This window comes from Sarcophilus harrisii, chromosome 6 (assembly GCF_902635505.1).
Source record: "Sarcophilus harrisii chromosome 6, mSarHar1.11, whole genome shotgun sequence".
Classification (NCBI taxonomy): domain Eukaryota; kingdom Metazoa; phylum Chordata; class Mammalia; order Dasyuromorphia; family Dasyuridae; genus Sarcophilus; species Sarcophilus harrisii.
In genome coordinates this window covers 182,419,416-182,436,501 of record NC_045431.1, presented here as the reverse complement: position 1 = coordinate 182,436,501, position 17,086 = coordinate 182,419,416, and the positions used below count along the sequence as shown (strand labels likewise).

At 35.2% G+C, this 17,086-nt stretch overlaps 1 protein-coding gene across 2 annotated transcripts in view; it reads left to right on the top strand.

The window, feature by feature from the left end:
- Nucleotides 1-17,086, top strand: part of ABLIM2 (actin binding LIM protein family member 2) — a 225,631-nt gene that overhangs the window by 165,375 nt on the left and 43,170 nt on the right. For both annotated transcript variants that reach the window (XM_031942739.1, XM_031942738.1), the window contains exons 13-15: nt 3,966-4,067; nt 5,566-5,619; nt 16,219-16,268. In XM_031942739.1, coding sequence (XP_031798599.1) covers nt 3,966-4,067; nt 5,566-5,619; nt 16,219-16,268 — 206 coding nt within the window. The remainder of the gene's footprint in view (nt 1-3,965; nt 4,068-5,565; nt 5,620-16,218; nt 16,269-17,086) is intronic.

Here is a 17,086-nt window from a genome sequence, read left to right as displayed (position 1 = left end):
CCACCTCTCTACAACTTGTACTCATTTTTCTTAGTTTCATCCTTTTAAATCAGGTAGGAAAGATATGTAATTTATGCCCTAAAAATACTTAGATCTAATAGGCCAACAGCCCTACAAAAGAAGTAAGACTTTTTAGTATAATCTATTCTTGATGAGCTGATACAACTTTTAGTAAATTTTTAAATATCTACAATATTTCTTGATGTTTCAATAATGTTTTAGAATTTTGCTAACAATGAAAATCAACCTCACTATCCTATAGTTTGAGGAATATATATATGACCTATATTTGTTCATGTAGAATATTTTTCATTTTCCTTGATTAAAAAAAATTGAGAGAAACTCAGTAATAAGACATCTACCACTTGGTTTTTTTGTTTTTTTGGGGTTTTTTTGGTGTTTGGAGGCCTGATTTGAGGACCTCATAGAGGCTAGCTAGCTACTCAGTTAGTTTTAGTTATAACTTCCTAGGAATCATTTTTATCCTGCCATTCCCATTCCAAAGATCATTCTCCTTAGAGAGAATAGAAGGAGTTAGAAAAAAGCAAAGAGTTATATATTTCTGCTGTCTCTCCTCTCCACTCTAGCAGCCATCCTAGCTATTATTTGAGCTATCCCTTGCCCTCAGTATAACTAACTCAATCTCTTGTTTCCATTAATATTCATTGCCACTAGGGAGCTCTAGCATTCGGACTCTTATAGAATGACGCTACTCTTTTGTTTCTATCTTCTCTCTTGTCCTTATTTCTATCTCTTCTGCAATTTTTCAGTCTGTGTTCACTAATGACTTCAATATTCTCCATGAAGTACAAGCAGAGGTATCTGCAGAGTTCATAGTATTTAGAGCTCGAAAAGAGGTCATCTAGTCCACCATTGTGATAAAGAAAATGAGGCTCATAAAAGTTAAGAGGCTTACCACACAGATAGTTAAGTCAGAAAATTGGTATTCAAACTGAAGCCCTTGAAGTCTAAATTAATTTCCCTTTCTCATCATACCATTTTGACTCTCCTTTTGTGATCTGGAATTGGGTTTGTTGGTAAGGAATGAAAAAAAAAAAAGATGAGCTTTGCAATATGCTGTGAAAAATGATATAAATAGTTGATGGGAATAGGGTACAAGGATAATCCACTGAGGATTTAGCTAAGTTTATGTAACAAAAATTGGTAGATGTTGAAGGCAATGAAATTTCATGATTTAATCCATTCTGTCAGCAGTCCTGTGGTAGGAATGAGGAATTGTGGTGGAGGTTAGCTAGAGACATGGATGTTCAAGTTAGGAATGGTGGAAACTCAGGAGGATGAGAAGTTTTAAGGGAATAACTAAAAAAAAACATTTAAGTAGTCATCCTGGGATCCTTATCTCAGCAAGTGAAAGTAGTTTTGGTTATATAGATTCAAGAAAAAGTGATGTCCAAACTGGATATTCTGGCAAAATTAAAGAATAGATTTAGCATGAATAAAAATGAAGACGGATGAATAGGAGTCTGTGGTAAAAGGGTAGAATTTCAGAACTGGTACCATTCCAAAAGATGGTGAAGTATGATGAGTGATCCTTGATTAATGAGTGAAACAGGGCAAGATAGTAGAAGAATCTGTGAGATGTAAAGAAATTAAAGAACCAATAGCAGGGGGCAGAATATAGAGAAACTTTGATCCAGATTCTGAAGTCAAACAATCAATCAATAAGTATCTATATAAAAATAAGATAGTCCCTACACTGAAGGAACTTTTATTCTACTGGTCATGGAGAAGAATTTTGAAGGTGAACTGAAAATCAGTGGATAACAGGAAAAGAAAAGGACGGCCGCTTATTTACATGAATTGCAGGAATTTCACAAGTTAAAAATCCCTGAGGGATAATGATTAATGAATGATGTATGATTAAGGTATATAAAAGAATTGAATCCATGGCTTCTTTGTCATAGTAAGTCTTGCTAAGAACATGGGTCTGTTTTTAGACTTAGCATTGATATTGTCATTGAACTTTTTCCTCTTACTCTGATTTCAGTAAAAATATTTCTGTTGTCATTATATAAAAATCTTTATTTCCTTCCTTTTTACCTTGTTCTTTGTGATAGACCAAAACATAGAAAAAATTCATATAAAACTTGACTCAGTTTTCTCTAGATATGGTACAGATGTTTGGCAGGAAATAAGATTTGTAAAGCAGATAGGAGGGACCAGAGAATTTCAGTTGAGGACTCTATGAGCTAGTATGATAGATAGAGATCTAGTCTTGAAATCAGGAAGACTTCCCCTCTATGTGACATACACCTGCTATGTGACACTTGAATGAATTAGTTAACCTCACTATGTCCCCAAGCAACTCCAAGACTAAGTTGCAAAGTGGGTAACAGTCCTCATTGACAAAGAGAATTTCTTCAACAGAAAATCCCTATTGCAATAAAATCACAGGCCTAGTCTAAAAACAAAACAAACAAACAAACAAAAACCAAAAAAACTTTCTGTGGTGTGATACCCTTCCAATTTTGTTCTTTTTTCTCAAGAGGGCTGACTAGAGCACTACTGCTAGGAATATTCAGGGATTTGAAAAGATTGGTTCTGAGAGTTCAGGTATGTTCGTCTTGGAAGTGGAAATCATTTCAAGAGATGGAAATGAGTGATGGAGTTCCTGAGAAACCTCACATACATAATCAGTAAAATGGTCAGTCCCACTCTCTCCCAGGCAGAAGAGGCTCAGTCAGCCACCTACCACCCTTTCCAACTGTGTTTTTGCACCTCTTTCTGTGGGCATGGTCATCATTAAATCAAGGGTCCCTGTCACCCCTCCCATCAGCTGGCAGTGCACTCCCATGGGGCTGTTAATTCATGCTGTAGCCTGAGTCCCATCCTTGCAAAAAGCTTCACCATTAACTTGTCATCAGTTCTACATTCCATCCTCACTAAAATGGTTCTCTCAGAGGCTTGTGGGATAACAGTGTCATGTGGAGCTTCCAGTTGCTTTGAATTGCTACAATCCAATTTGATGTTTTTTCAGTCCCTCTTTTCCTTCCTTTCTCCCCAATTCCCTTTCCAAATAAGAGCTGTACTTTTAATTTGCCAAGCTGTGCTATAATGCCATAGAGGGTTTCTTTAAGTATAATCGAATGACAAACAAATTAGACTTTATTCCTATTTAGCTAAATAAACAAATTAACATCTGATAAATCCATTCATTTGGCACATTATTTGGGAACTTTTTTGCCCAATTGGCTATGGCATTATTAATTTTTGACTTGGTAATCCAACTTTACTGGCATTAAAAAGAAAATGGGGAAAATAAAGTAGAGTTGGAAGATGTTTTCTCTTCACTACACCAAATAAAATTTAGGGAATGTAGGAAATCCTTGCCATTGAGGTCTTCAGTTGATCTCAGATTTCACAAAATGACATTTAAATTGGTGGTCTTGATTGCCATTATAAATTCTGAAGCTATTCTCTTGTGGATTCCCTAATTGAAGTGTCAACCTGCTGTGTTTAATGAAATAGAACAGAAAAGAGAGTTAAAATGGTTTTTATTGAATCTAAGAAATCCACAAAAGAGATTTACTAGATCTGGGAAATGTACACTGAGAGCAAAACTTACAGGGATATCTGCTAAATGAGCGAAAGTCCCAATGAGACAATCAGGTCTAGCTGCTAAGCTTCCCTGCTAAACCATCTAGCAATATTAGTAGTCACCATCCTACTGCTTTGCCATTTGCCCATGAGGCCATATCTTAACCTGAATACATAGTTATAGGACATAGTTCTTGGGTGTCTTGTGTCCAAATTTGATTGAAATGTTGGATTAGCAAGTCAATTGGGCCTGGTCTCAAACTTTGGACAATGCTAAATTTACAGAGTTTGGCCAGCACCATGGACAGGAGATCAGGCCTGTTGTAAGTAAGCTTTCTGTGCTTGAAATACTCTGCTTTTCCATTTTTTTCTCCTTTTATCTGCTTTCTTTGCTCTTCCCTTTGGAGGCAGTGAAAGTGGCCGGAGCACTCCCAGTTTATCCATGTATTCAGACAGCAAACCTTCACCTTCTACCTATCAGCAGGCTCCTAGACATTTCCATGTACCAGGTAGGCATTCAGGGCTGTGCTTTGATCTCTTACTGCCCTATCCCTTTAGTCTGTTTGTTATCGCCTATCTCATTGTTGGGTGTTTGGGGGGGTTGAGTTTCCTGTGTGAATGGCAGAATGAAAACTAAAACTTCTTTTGCTTTGGATAACTTTTCCTGCTGCTAACCTCCTGAGGGGAAGGGGAAAGAGGTTGGGGGAGAAGGAATTCCTGTGGTATCTTGTGAGCAAAGCAGAGCCATACAAGGCAAGAATATGGTATACATGTCAGTCCGTGGACACATAGAAATGGACCATAAGAAGGGGCAGTAAACACTGCACCTATCAAAGGCAAGTTTTCAATTAATTAAAAAGAAAAACCGTCATTTCACCAATACCTCTAAGACCAAGAGTCTCCTCATACTAGGACAATTTTCTTGACTGGCCACTTATATTTTATCCTTGGCTTCCCTCAGATTCTGCCATTACTGGGAAACCCCAGTTGGCTTCCTTCTTCTCTTGAATTACTCACTAGACTGATGGACCTTTTCCCCCAGGAGGATTTCCCTCTCATATCTGGTCTAATCACCACATAAGCTGCCCTTCAGCAGGAATATCATGGTACTATCTGACACTTCCCTTTTTTCCTGGAGCCCTCATCTTCTTAATGGTGGCAGAGTGTTCTTTCCATGTCCTCCAACAAGGTACCAAAATGACCAAGGGCCACCATGTCTACTATTGCCTCCTCTTGCTCTGCCATGCCAGTGTGCTCTAGGATCAAATAAGTGGGGACATAACGTGTTCACAATTGTCTAAATAACCATGTATTTTAAAGCTCTATAATAATCCTAAAGTGTGATTTATTTTCCATGATAGTTAATAAGGCAGTTTTATATATATATGTGTGTATATATATATACACACACACACACACACACACATATATATATATATATATATATATATATATATATATAATAGAGAACTGAAAAGATCTGAATCCAAACCCCAGATCCATTTCTTGTTAACCATGTGACTTCACTCCTTATCCTTAGTTTCCCCATATGAACAATAGGGATAATAATATTTGAACTATCTCTTTGTATGGAAAATGGTTTATAAGTTGTAAAACATAAAGGAATTATAATTACAGATACCTAGGAGCAGAAATGTGGGTGCCAACTGGATTACAGCATCAAATTTATGTTTTTTGAGAAAAGTATTTAATATGTCTAAATTTATAGCTGCCATTATTTCTACCTTAAAACTGGGAACATTCAATGATATAGATGTGACTTGACTCAGCAATAGATGTCCTATTTAATTTTCTCTATGTAAGGTTCTCTCTCCTTTTTAAAAAAAAGTACTCAATGGGCAAGAGGCCATTATGATTCCTAACTGTGAGAGGAATGAAGCTGTTTTGTTTTGTTTTGTTTTGTTTTAAGAAATATCACAGTGGAAATTGTCACAACTGCTTGCTCACTCTGTTGTTCTTTCCTTTCTTTTCTTTCCTCCTCCTCAGACTCTGGAGTAAAAGATAACATCTATAGGAAACCCCCCATCTACAAACAAAATGGTAGAGTCTGCTTTCCTCTTCTTTCAGGTTTTCATTGTTGATACTGCTATTTTCTGCATGTCTTCTATATTCCAATTTACAGCTGAAGCAAATCTTTTTTCCTGATGAGTGATCATTTCAACTCAACAGAGGCAACTAAGTTTTCATGGCAAGAGTACTAGATTGAAGTCATGGCTCTGTCTCTTAAAAAATTTTACCTTTGGGCAAATCCCTTTCTTTCTCTGGGCACCATATGTAGAAAATGGATGGAATGTTCTCTAAAATGATGCCTTACTTAGCTTTAAATCCTGTGATTCTGAGGCATAAAACAATCTAAACATGAATTATTTAAAGTCACTACCAGGAGTCATGTTTTCAGAAACTAAAGCAAAAGTAAGTCAGCATATGACTAGTTACTCCAAAAAATCTCTGAACATTAATGATCTCAAGTTCTCATTGTGCATATGTGGAGGTACATTTAGATTTCCAGACAAGTAAGATACACAATCTAAGAAAAACTTAATCAGAAACTGTGACATATGCTTCATTTTAAAAGGCTTGTTACAGGGACCTGGACAAGTCACTTAGCCTCACAATATTTTAGATAGAAGGTGTCAGATTCACAACCCCAAAACTCCCCAGTAAAGCCTGAACCAGATAAAAATATAATTGGAACATGTTTAACAAAATAATTGAAAGAATAATATAACATAGATAATATTAATTTATGATTTTCTAAGCATTTTTTTGAGAAATTCTACAAGATTATAACTTGAAGAGAAGGTGCCAACCTGCATTGATAAGAAGGAGTTTTTTCACCTGGGAGTTACAAATACTAATAAAATCACAGATTTATTCCCTTTTCCTGTACCTTGAAAGGAGAAAGACATTTTAAGGCCACTAAAAGAAATCTAATTAGTGCCGAGAAATAGATATTGACTGACTTTATAGATAATGTGATTTAACTTCATTCTAAGAGGGAAGGAAATGGGAAGGGAGGGGAAGAGATTTAGCTCACTTAATTTATTTCTTGTCACGAGGCTGAAATAAATTATTTGGTTACAAATGAGCATCAATTCTCTCCCAACTGCACAAACTCCCTGTTTAGGTTTTGTTTCCTCTTCTCAGGCAAGAAAATATTTTTTTCTAATTGTGTGAATTTGAAGACAGTGGCTTCTTCCAGATTTCTTTCAATCAATGAATCATAGAATCACTACATGTTAGAGCTGAAGCAGAGGCTTTAAAGCAAGGTAGATAGAATGGCAGGTTGAAAGGATAATTTAGTACATCTCCTTCATTTTCAAGATGGGGAAACTGAGACCTGAAGAGATAGAGCAACAAATTAATGAACATCTTCCCAAGAGGCTTCCTAGGATGAATATATTCCCATTTTAGAATGAATTGGAATAGATGGTCTTTGAGGTTCCTTTTAACCCCAAGATCCTGCATAGAATACTGAGTCATGAGCTTCATCAGATACTCTGAGAGAAGAGTCTCAAAATATTCAGTCCTGCTATAAAAAGTATTAATAATATTTTCATGGGATCACAGGAATTAAAACAGGAAGGCATCTTAGAAACTGTTTAGTCCAATTCCTTTATTTGAATAGCTTGTCCAAGGTCAACCAGGGAGTGTCAGAGCAGATTCAAATGCAAGTTCCCCAACTCCAATTATGGTATTTTGTCTCTACACCACACTAAGTGGATGTCCTCATGTGGATGGTAAGTTACTCATCTGTAAAGTAGTAATCTAAGAGATTTGAAACAGTAAAACCTTAAATGAATATTCTTGATTTTTTTTTGGTGGAGGGGTGGAATTTGAAGGATGAAAATTCTAAATATTCTCATTTTTTATCTGTGTATTAGTTGACAGACTATTTTTGAATTTATTTTTAAATGCCAACAGAGTATTCAAATTCTTTTGTGCTATTGTACATATTATTGACAAAAATTAGTTAGGGCATGAGTTAAGTTGGATATCTAACATATTGCCATAAAGCCTCAGACTGTCACTTGTAAGGGATCCAAAAGCCTTCTAGTCTGACCTGTACCTGAATAAAGATTGCCTCTGCAAAGTGTCCAACAAGTAGTCACCCAACCTTTAATTTGAAGACCTCTAATAAGGAAAAACTTGGGGCAACTGATTTTACTTTGGGTCTCAAACTTAGCAAAACATATGTGCTAGTTCTCATTATTAGCTATGATTTTCCCATTCCCCAACCATAACCAACTGGGACCAATCCATTCATTTTCTATTTCCCTTTATCACACATAGATATAACCATACAAACAGACTCCCACCAGTTACCTCCTCCTTCCCAGGGACCCAGAAGTTAAGAAAAGCCAGCTCTCTTGAGCTAGTTTCTCAGGCACTTACTCTAAGGAAAATGCAGACTTTTACATAAAACCTGGACATCAAAAGGTACAAAATCGTTCCAGAAAAATATCCTTACACTGTTTAGAGAAAAACCACTTTATATTAACTTCTAATAAAAGCTAAAAATAGGCTAGAAATATGTATTTATATATTGTAGTACTTAAGATCTTACAAAGTGATGTTCTCCAAAACCCTATAAAACAACTATTACCGTACCCATTTTACAGATGGGGAAAGTAAGACATAGAGAGCCAAGGCTTAGACTCAAGTGCTTTGACTCTTAGTCCATTGGTCTTTTCACAGCATGACTAGAATATGATGGTGCCAGGAGATGTTTAACCTAGTCCACCATCTTATTTTCAAGTGAGGGCAGCTACTAATCTATGAATGATACCACACCCAAGAGTTTCTTTTTCCCTTCTGGGTTATGAGAGTTCATGGTGGCTAGGAAGGCAGCAAGCTGATGATGATTGCCTTGAAATGGTCTGACTTAATTGACCTTAACAAATGTCTGTGTGTATGTGTATGTATATATACACATGTATATACACACATATAGAAATTTACATTCCTACATATATACAACATACATGTCTACATATGTATGTCTACATGTGTGTTATATGTGTGTATCAATCAAAATATAGATACATAGAAAGAAGATAGCTGACCTTGGAGATTATAGCTCAGCACTTGTGTCAAAACCAGTTATGTCAGTGGATCTCAGAAAAAATGAGTTACATGTTTTTGGATGTTCGTTTTTAGCTTCATTTTTAACTCTCCATTTACTTAAGGGGGCAATTAGAAAAGTTCCTGGAGGAAACTTTACACTCAGAAGGAAGACAAATGACAATTCTACTCACTGAGAGAATGGCTAATAGCCCTTGGCAGTGCTTTTGTTGAAGAAATCAAATTGGAAGAATATTTATTTTCTTTTAAAAATTGACTAGGCATGTTAGAGCAGCACTGAGAAAATCGAAACTAGGACAGCTTTTGAGTTACAAAACCCCAGATTCTGTGTGAGAAGTGTACTAAGTTGGATGTTCTACAAAACTTTTGCCTGGAAATGTTTTTTTTTTCTCCCAGACATGCAAATTGTCCTGTATGTTCTATTTTCTTGTCACAAAAGGTATTTTTAGTGCATTTAAAAAATTAATTAAAAAAAAGTTAGACTTAACCTTAGGATCATCTCCTGCTGTGTAAAACATCTCTATCCCCATGGCTGTTGCCATGCTCTTCATCACAAGGTGCCATGCTGTCTGAAGCTTAGAAATTGTTGTCCTCAGGAATCCCAGTGAGTCACCACTTTAAAAGAATGGCCATATTGTTGTCACAACAGGAACACTAGTTCTTAGTGACACAAAAGAATAATGCACTATAAGATTTGGATTTAGAATCTAAGAGCTTGAATTTGAATACTGATTCCACTAATTATTTTTATGACCTGAGGCAAATCACTTTCCCTCAATGAATTTCAGTTTGCTCTTCTCTAAAAATAAAGGAGTCAGAATATAGGAAGACTAGGATCTCTTCCAAGCTCCAAGCCCTATGATGTCTTACTGGAAAACATTAAATATTGAACTGACAGCAATGAATAGACAATATGAACTGGGGCTCCAGGTTTTTCCCTCTCAGTTGGATTTCATGGCAAAGAATAGAGCAGCTGAGAAAAGTAATGAGAATTCAGGCATGTGATGTGATCAATGACTTGACATAACTTGAAATTTAAAATTCTCATGAAGTATTTTTTCAATCTTATTTTGGCATGAACACTTAAAAATTTCAAATTAATTGATAGATGCCTTCGATATTGATCTATAGAGTCTGGGAGCATGAGAGGAAATAAAAGGACAGTCTGGCTCCTTTCAGAGGCCCCAAAAGAAGAAATTGAGCTTCTTTTCTTACAGTGATTATGAAATATAATAAGCAGTTTTGTACTAAAAAAAACAAACAAAAACCTCTAACTGATTAAGATTCAAAGGGAAAATCTAGTCAATATTGATATTGTTTCTTAGAACCTTCATCCCAACACTTTTTTGTGTTCCATATAAACCTGGCATTCCCCATAATGCCAAAAAAAGTCAATGTTATCACTGTTTTGCCCTCTATATCAGTGGTGCTCAAACTTTTGTTCTCAATATCTATTATCAAAAATTATTGAGGTTCAGTCCAGTTTTTGTTTCTGTGGATTATATTTATAGATATTTACTATATTAGAAATAAAAAGTAATTTTGAATTTGTAGATCTTCTGAAAGGGTTTCAGAGATGCCCAGGCTTCTCTAGACCACTACGTGGAGAACCACTGCTCTGTATTATTAAATATGAAATTGCATAAAATGGTTGTTGCTTACAATTATTGTTGTTGTGTGTTTAGTATGAAAGGGGGCTTACTTTTCTCTATCTCAATATCTCTAAGCTTGGGTCTGGGTAGAGATTATCTGCCACAGTAATAGTTGTGGTAGTGAAAGGTCAAAAATGAATAACAGTTTTGTTTCATTTTGTTATTAAAAGAAGGAGAATAAACAATAGCCCAGTAGTAAAAAGTCAGAGGCCTCATACAAGTAAATAACCCTCAAGATACAAATGTCATAGGTTGGTACTTGTGCCAGAGTCAGGATCATAGACTTAAGTGATGAAACATAGGAACAACATTAATGGTCATCTAGTCCACAAGGCCATCTAACATCCAAGAGGTAAAACAGGCAAGCTTGGTCTAAGATGGTCAGGCAAGAATCCAAGGAATTAAGGATCCAATTGATATATACTATAGTTTCATTTTAAATCACTCAAAATAAACTTAACACTTCCTACCTGTGTGACCCTGGCCAAGTCACTTAACCCCAATTGCCTCAGCAAAAAAAGAAAAGAAAGATAACAAATCATTCATTACAGTGATGCTGTCAGTATCCAGTATTTCTAGATAATTCTTTCCCCTTGATTTGAATGAGCTACAGCTGTGGACAGCTCCTTGCCACTCTAAGGAATATGATAAGGGAGAAAGCTGTGTTTGAGCAGAGGCAACAACTAGCAGTCAGTGGGCATCAACTTTAAGAGGAATAGTTCAGAAGAGGGAATAATCAATAAGAGACTGACTAGTTAGGGAAGAAAATCTTCATGGAAGAAAGTGGATGGAAAAAGGTTAGTAGAATGTGGATGGAGAAGGGAAAAGAGAAAGATATTTTAGGCAGGAAATAATGAAAGTAAAGACACTTAAATGTGAATGAGCATGGTCAGTTCATGGAATGAATAACAGGAAATGAGGTTATACATTGTCTGACTCTTCACAACCCCATTTGGCATTTTCTTGGCAAAGATACTGGAGTAGCTGGTCACTTTCTTCTCCAATAGAATCACTTAACTTCTGCCCTGAGCCCTCGCACTATCTATGAGATGAGGTGATTGTACGACAGGAACTCTGAAGTCCAGCTGTAGACCCAGGATCTTTTGATCCATTATTTTAGCTAGCTCTAATTGTTAAGAAACTCCTCAAAAACTTTGTATACAGTAAAAACGAGATTATGTGATGATGAACTGTGATAGACTCGGCTCTTCTCAGCAATGTGGTGATTCAAAACAATTCCAATCAACTAGACATTAAAAATGTCATCCACATCCAGAGCCGTGGATACTTAATGTGAAGCACTTTTTCTTTGCTTGTTTTCCTAATGATTCCCCCCCTCTTTGGTCTGATTTTCCTTGTACAATATGACAATTATAGAAATGTATTATAAGAAAAACTCTTCCTTAATTAAAGCCAAAAACTTCTAAGATTCCTAATCTACCACTTAGTTCTATCCCTTGCAGTGGCAAAGAGCTGTCCATAGCTGTAGCTCATTCAAATCAAGGGGAAAGGGTTATCTAGAAATACTAGATACTGGCAGAGTCATTATGTTGAGTGATTTAAAATGGAATTATAGCACATATCAATTGGCCACTCAGGTCCTCCGATTCTTGTGTGACCATCTTAGACCAGGCTTGCCTATTTTACTTCTTGGATGCTAGGTGGTCTGATGGACTAGATGGCCATAATTTCTTCCTATGTTTCACCTTGTGTTAGTTTGTGATCCTGTCACTAGCACATATACCAACCTATAACATTTGTATTTTGAGGGTTATTTTCTTAGGTGTGGCCTCTGACTTTTTACTACTGGGCTATAGTTTATCCTTCTATTTTTAATAAAAGTGAAATAAAACTCTTATTCACAAAAAAACATTACTGTAGCAGACAGCCTTTACCCAGACCTAGGCTCAGGGATATTGTGGAAAAAGAAAAAAGTAAGCCCTCTTTCATACTAAATACACACACATCAAAAACAACAACAGTTGTAAGCAACAACCATTTTATGCACATGTAATTTCATATGTAATAGTATAGAGCAGTGGTCCAGAGAATCTTGTGGATCTCTGAAATGTAAGATTTTTTTATCTTTAAATATATTTTACAAATTTATAAAGATAATTTATATTTATATTTATAATATGAAATATGCTCTATAAAATGTAATTTATTAAATAATATATAATTTATAATATATAGTATTTATAAATAAAACTAATTAGATAAATAATTAAATTTCAGATCTTCTTTCCCCACCCTGTCCTATTTTCTAGATATCCCCGATTTAAAAAAAATCCTTGATTGACATGGCCTTCAGTCTACACACAATCCTTTAGACACATTCCAGTAATCAATGTTAGTATTTCTTAATTTGTAGTTTCTCGAATTGGATATTCTATTCCTGATAATAACTGATCATGGTAAAATACAGTGGTACCATAATCTCTGCCACTCTGCATACTAGAATCATGTTAATGCAACCAAAATGAAAGACAGCCTAGTAGAATAAACAGAAGGCAGACTGGGAAGTCATGTTACATGGCTGGGTGACAGAACGTCTCAGTTCCTCAGGACACTCTTCTAAGCCTAAATAATAGATGAGTTACTGATCTGAATTGCTGAAGGGAGTTTATGCACCAGGATACCTCCTCTCATACACACATAGATATGATCATAAATCCAGAAAAACACAAAGAAAACAACAAAAGGTCATATTTGTCTTTTTTTCCTTCCACATCCCACAACTTAGAATTTTGTCTAATGGCACTCTATACTATTGGAAGTTTGGGTAGCCTGTCTTTCCAACTATAAATCCTTGTGATTTATTAATACAATGAAAAGTCTCAGCTCTCTGGCCTTTGTACATTGTTATCCCTGAGGAAACTGGAGTAGTGGCTGTGCAATAGAAGCCAATGCAATGGGTCCCCTTATTATCTGTGTGTCGATGAGTTTGAGCATACATATTTACACAAATACTTTTTTTTCTTAAAAATGATATTATTCACTGTTCATAACAAAGCAGAATTTTACTTCTGATTCCTTAAGGATCTTTTTAACTTACACAAAGAAAGTTGGGTATGTTTTCTTTAAAGTAGAAAATAATTTTTTCTTTGAAAACTAATGAAATTTTGATGAATACAAAACTTAACTTCTCGGGATTCAATTGGGGGCTTTCTCCTGTCAAAGTTCAGCCTCCTGGCCAATATTATCTGACCCACTTTTATTCTTATCCTTAGCAAAGTACGGAAGATAATGTCCCAGGAAATATTGAAGACTATGTTTCTCCCTCACACTAACAAGTCTTAGGTCATGGTATAGTATTCTACAGTATAGTCAGTTCTATAAGATCATTTCTATCCAGAGCTTGAGGATTAAAATGAGGGAATTTAATCAAATGAAGTGCAGATAGGTGTCACTATGGAGCACTAGGTTTGGATTTAGGAAGACTCATCTTCCTGAGTTCAAATTTGGCTTCAGACACTTACTAGCTTTATCACCTTGGGCAAGTCACTTAACCTTATTTTCTCAATTTCCTCATCAGTAAAAGGAGCTGGAGGAATAAATGATAAGTCACACCAGTATTATCTTTGCCAAGAAAGTTCCAAATGGACTCATCAAGAGTCGAACATGACCAAAACAACTCAATAATAACAACAATCAAATCAATTGATTCACTGAGATAATGATCTATAAATGTGAGAAAGGATAAAGGTAATAGGTATTTATGTGCTCAGATTAACACTGGGAAATTCAAGTCACACTTCAGAGGAGGCAATTTTTATTTGTAATTTTAGCATCATTAAGCAATGATGATAGAAAACTAAAGGCTAATAAAACAGGAAATAAAAGGAGCACCTCTCTCATGGACAAGCCTAAATCCTCTTTATTCCATTTCTCAGCTTCTCTATTATTTGCCATGAAATGCAACTAAGAGGGGAAAAAAGTGGAAACCCAGCTCACATTGTCCATTGTTGTTAGGCCAACATTCAGTGCTTTTCAGTGTGATAGGACATCATAGGACTTGGAGCTTGAAGGTGATCCCTGTCATCCTATATTCTGACTCTTTTATACACATATTTATATTCATATACTCAATATAATGCAAAATTTGTAATAGAATTAGGAAATGCGTTCTTGAAGACCTAATTCTATTTAATATAGTTTCATTCCTTGTTGATATTTGTTTTTTGTGTTCAGTATTTTATGTAGAAGTTAAAAATGCCATTTTCCGTGCCATTACTTTCTTTTCTTTTTTATAGTTATACGTTAAAATTAAGTTGTTTTAAAACAAAGGTGCTTTACCTTTGGAATGTATCCAGAAGAGAGCAGCTGGAGACAGTGTCATATAATGTATGAAACTAAATTTAAAAAATGAAAAACTAAAACTAAAAATTAGATGAAAAAACTAAAAATGTTTAACATGGGGAAAGGTAGTCTGGGGCCAAGTGGACTAGAGACATGAGTGCTACCTTAAAATATTAGGATGAATACCATATGAAAGAAAGATTGAACTTGTTTTTCTTGGCCCCTGTGGGTAGAAGTTACATGGATGTATCTTTCAGGGTTTTTTTTTTAATTCCTAAAAATTAAAACTGTTTAAAAGCAGAATAATTGGCCTCAGTAGTCATAAGTTTCCCATGACTAGAAGTCTTTGAACAGGGTCTTCTCTTGGGGGCTCTACATAGAATTCATGTTAGGGTTCAGGTATGAATTGAACTAGATAGCCTCCAAATCTTATGTTTCATGATTCTGTGAATAACTGGGTCTAATATTTATGGATTTTTTAATGTCATTTTTGATAATTTGTCATTTTTTTTTAAAAGCATACTTTAAAACCATCACATATATCCTTCAAAATGTTAATGAGCTATGTCAAAATCCTAAGACTATGTGATTAAGTCATTATAATGAGAGAACACTTTATTTGAGACCATTAATGAATCTGTAGGACAGGTCACATACACTCATAAGCATAGACATAGACAAGCAGGATCTCCATATGCAGGTTATTCCACTGAAGCCATTTTCTTCCCCTCTGGCCTGGCTTGGATTCTGTGGACTATCAATTATGCCATTGAAATCTCTTGTCTTCCCCACCTTTATAAAAATTGGATCATATTATTATACACTTCAACAATAATCCTATATAAGGAGCAATTCTGATGGAAGTGGCCATCTTCAACAATGAGAGGATCCACATCAGTTCCAATTGATCAATAATGAACAGAATCAGCTACACCCAGCAAAAGAATACTGGGAAATGAATGTGGACCACAACATAGCATTTCCACTCTTTCTATTATTGTTTGCTTGCATTTTTGTTTTTCTCCCCAAGTTATTTTTACCTTTTTTCTAAATTCAATTTTTCTTGTGTAGCAAGACAACTGTACAAATATGTGTACATATATTTTAATATATTTAACATGTATGGGACTACCTGCTATCTAGGGGAGGGAGTAGAGAGAAGGAGGGGAAAAGTTGGAACAGAAGTTTTTGCAGAGTCAATGTTGAAAAATTACCCATGTATATGTTTTGTCAATAAAAAGCTATAATAAAAAAAGACATTTTCAGGAAAGAATTGTTGGTGCCTTAGGTTTGAGCTACTTTAAAAAATGCATTGATAGGTCATTATCTGTTTTTTTTTTAAATCTTAGATATTATTTTTTACCATGTTTATATATTGGATTACTTGCCATCTAGGGGATAAGGTCAGGGAAAGGGGGGGGAGGGAATTGGAACAAGGTTTTGCAAAGGTCAATGTTGAAAAATTACCTTGCATATGTTTTGAAAATAAAAAGCTTCAAGAAAAAATTTTTTTAAAAAATTTGGATCATAGAGCAGAAATGCTGATACCGGGAATGGTATATACATTCTATTTTAAAATGGAACTTTTTTTCTATTCTAGTGTCAAAGAAATCGGATGAAGATGGAAATTTTGATCCAGATAACCGGAAGGTAATGAGAAATATATAGAAATAAATTAAATTCATTAGCCAAAAATCTTTAAAACTAAAGAAAATTTAAAAAAGTAAAGATAATCATTTAAAATCTTTTTTCCAGATTTCAAGTCCTAACAATTTAACATTAATTGGGCTAAGACTAGGAAAGGAGGTCCTTTCTACTGAAGAAGAATGATATATAGAACATTGGCTTGGGTCAGAACATCTAGGACTTACAATTGGTTTTGCCATTCACTATCCATGTCTTCTTGGGCATGTCACTTCTCTCTTTTGGGATTCAATTACTTCATCTGTAAAATGGGGGTGATAACAGTATGCTTCCTACCTCATAGTCATTTTGAGAAAAGGGCTTTGTTAATGTGTAACTGCTATATAAATGAGAAGCAGCATAGCAGAGTCGGGCCTTAAGATTAGGAAAACCTAAGTTCAAGTTTTATCTCTGATATATTCTGGTTGTGTGACTCTGGACAAGTCACTTTATCACTCATTGATCCAAGCATATCTCTAAGACCATAAGTTACAGAGCAGTTGCCAATCCTTATTAATAGAGAGAGTTTCTTCATTAAAAGGCCCTTATAGCAATGTAATCAAAGGTCCAATTCAAGATTTTTTTTTAAAAAGGCAACAGAAATGTGTTTTTTTTTTAAATTGTATCCTTTTCTGTTTAAATGAAAATTTGATTGGAGCATATAAATTGACACTTTATTACTCATTGATCCAAGCATATCTCTAAGACCATAAGTTACAGAGCAGTTGCCAATCCTTATTAATAGAGAGAGTTTCTTCATTAAAAGGCCCTTATAGCAATGTAAT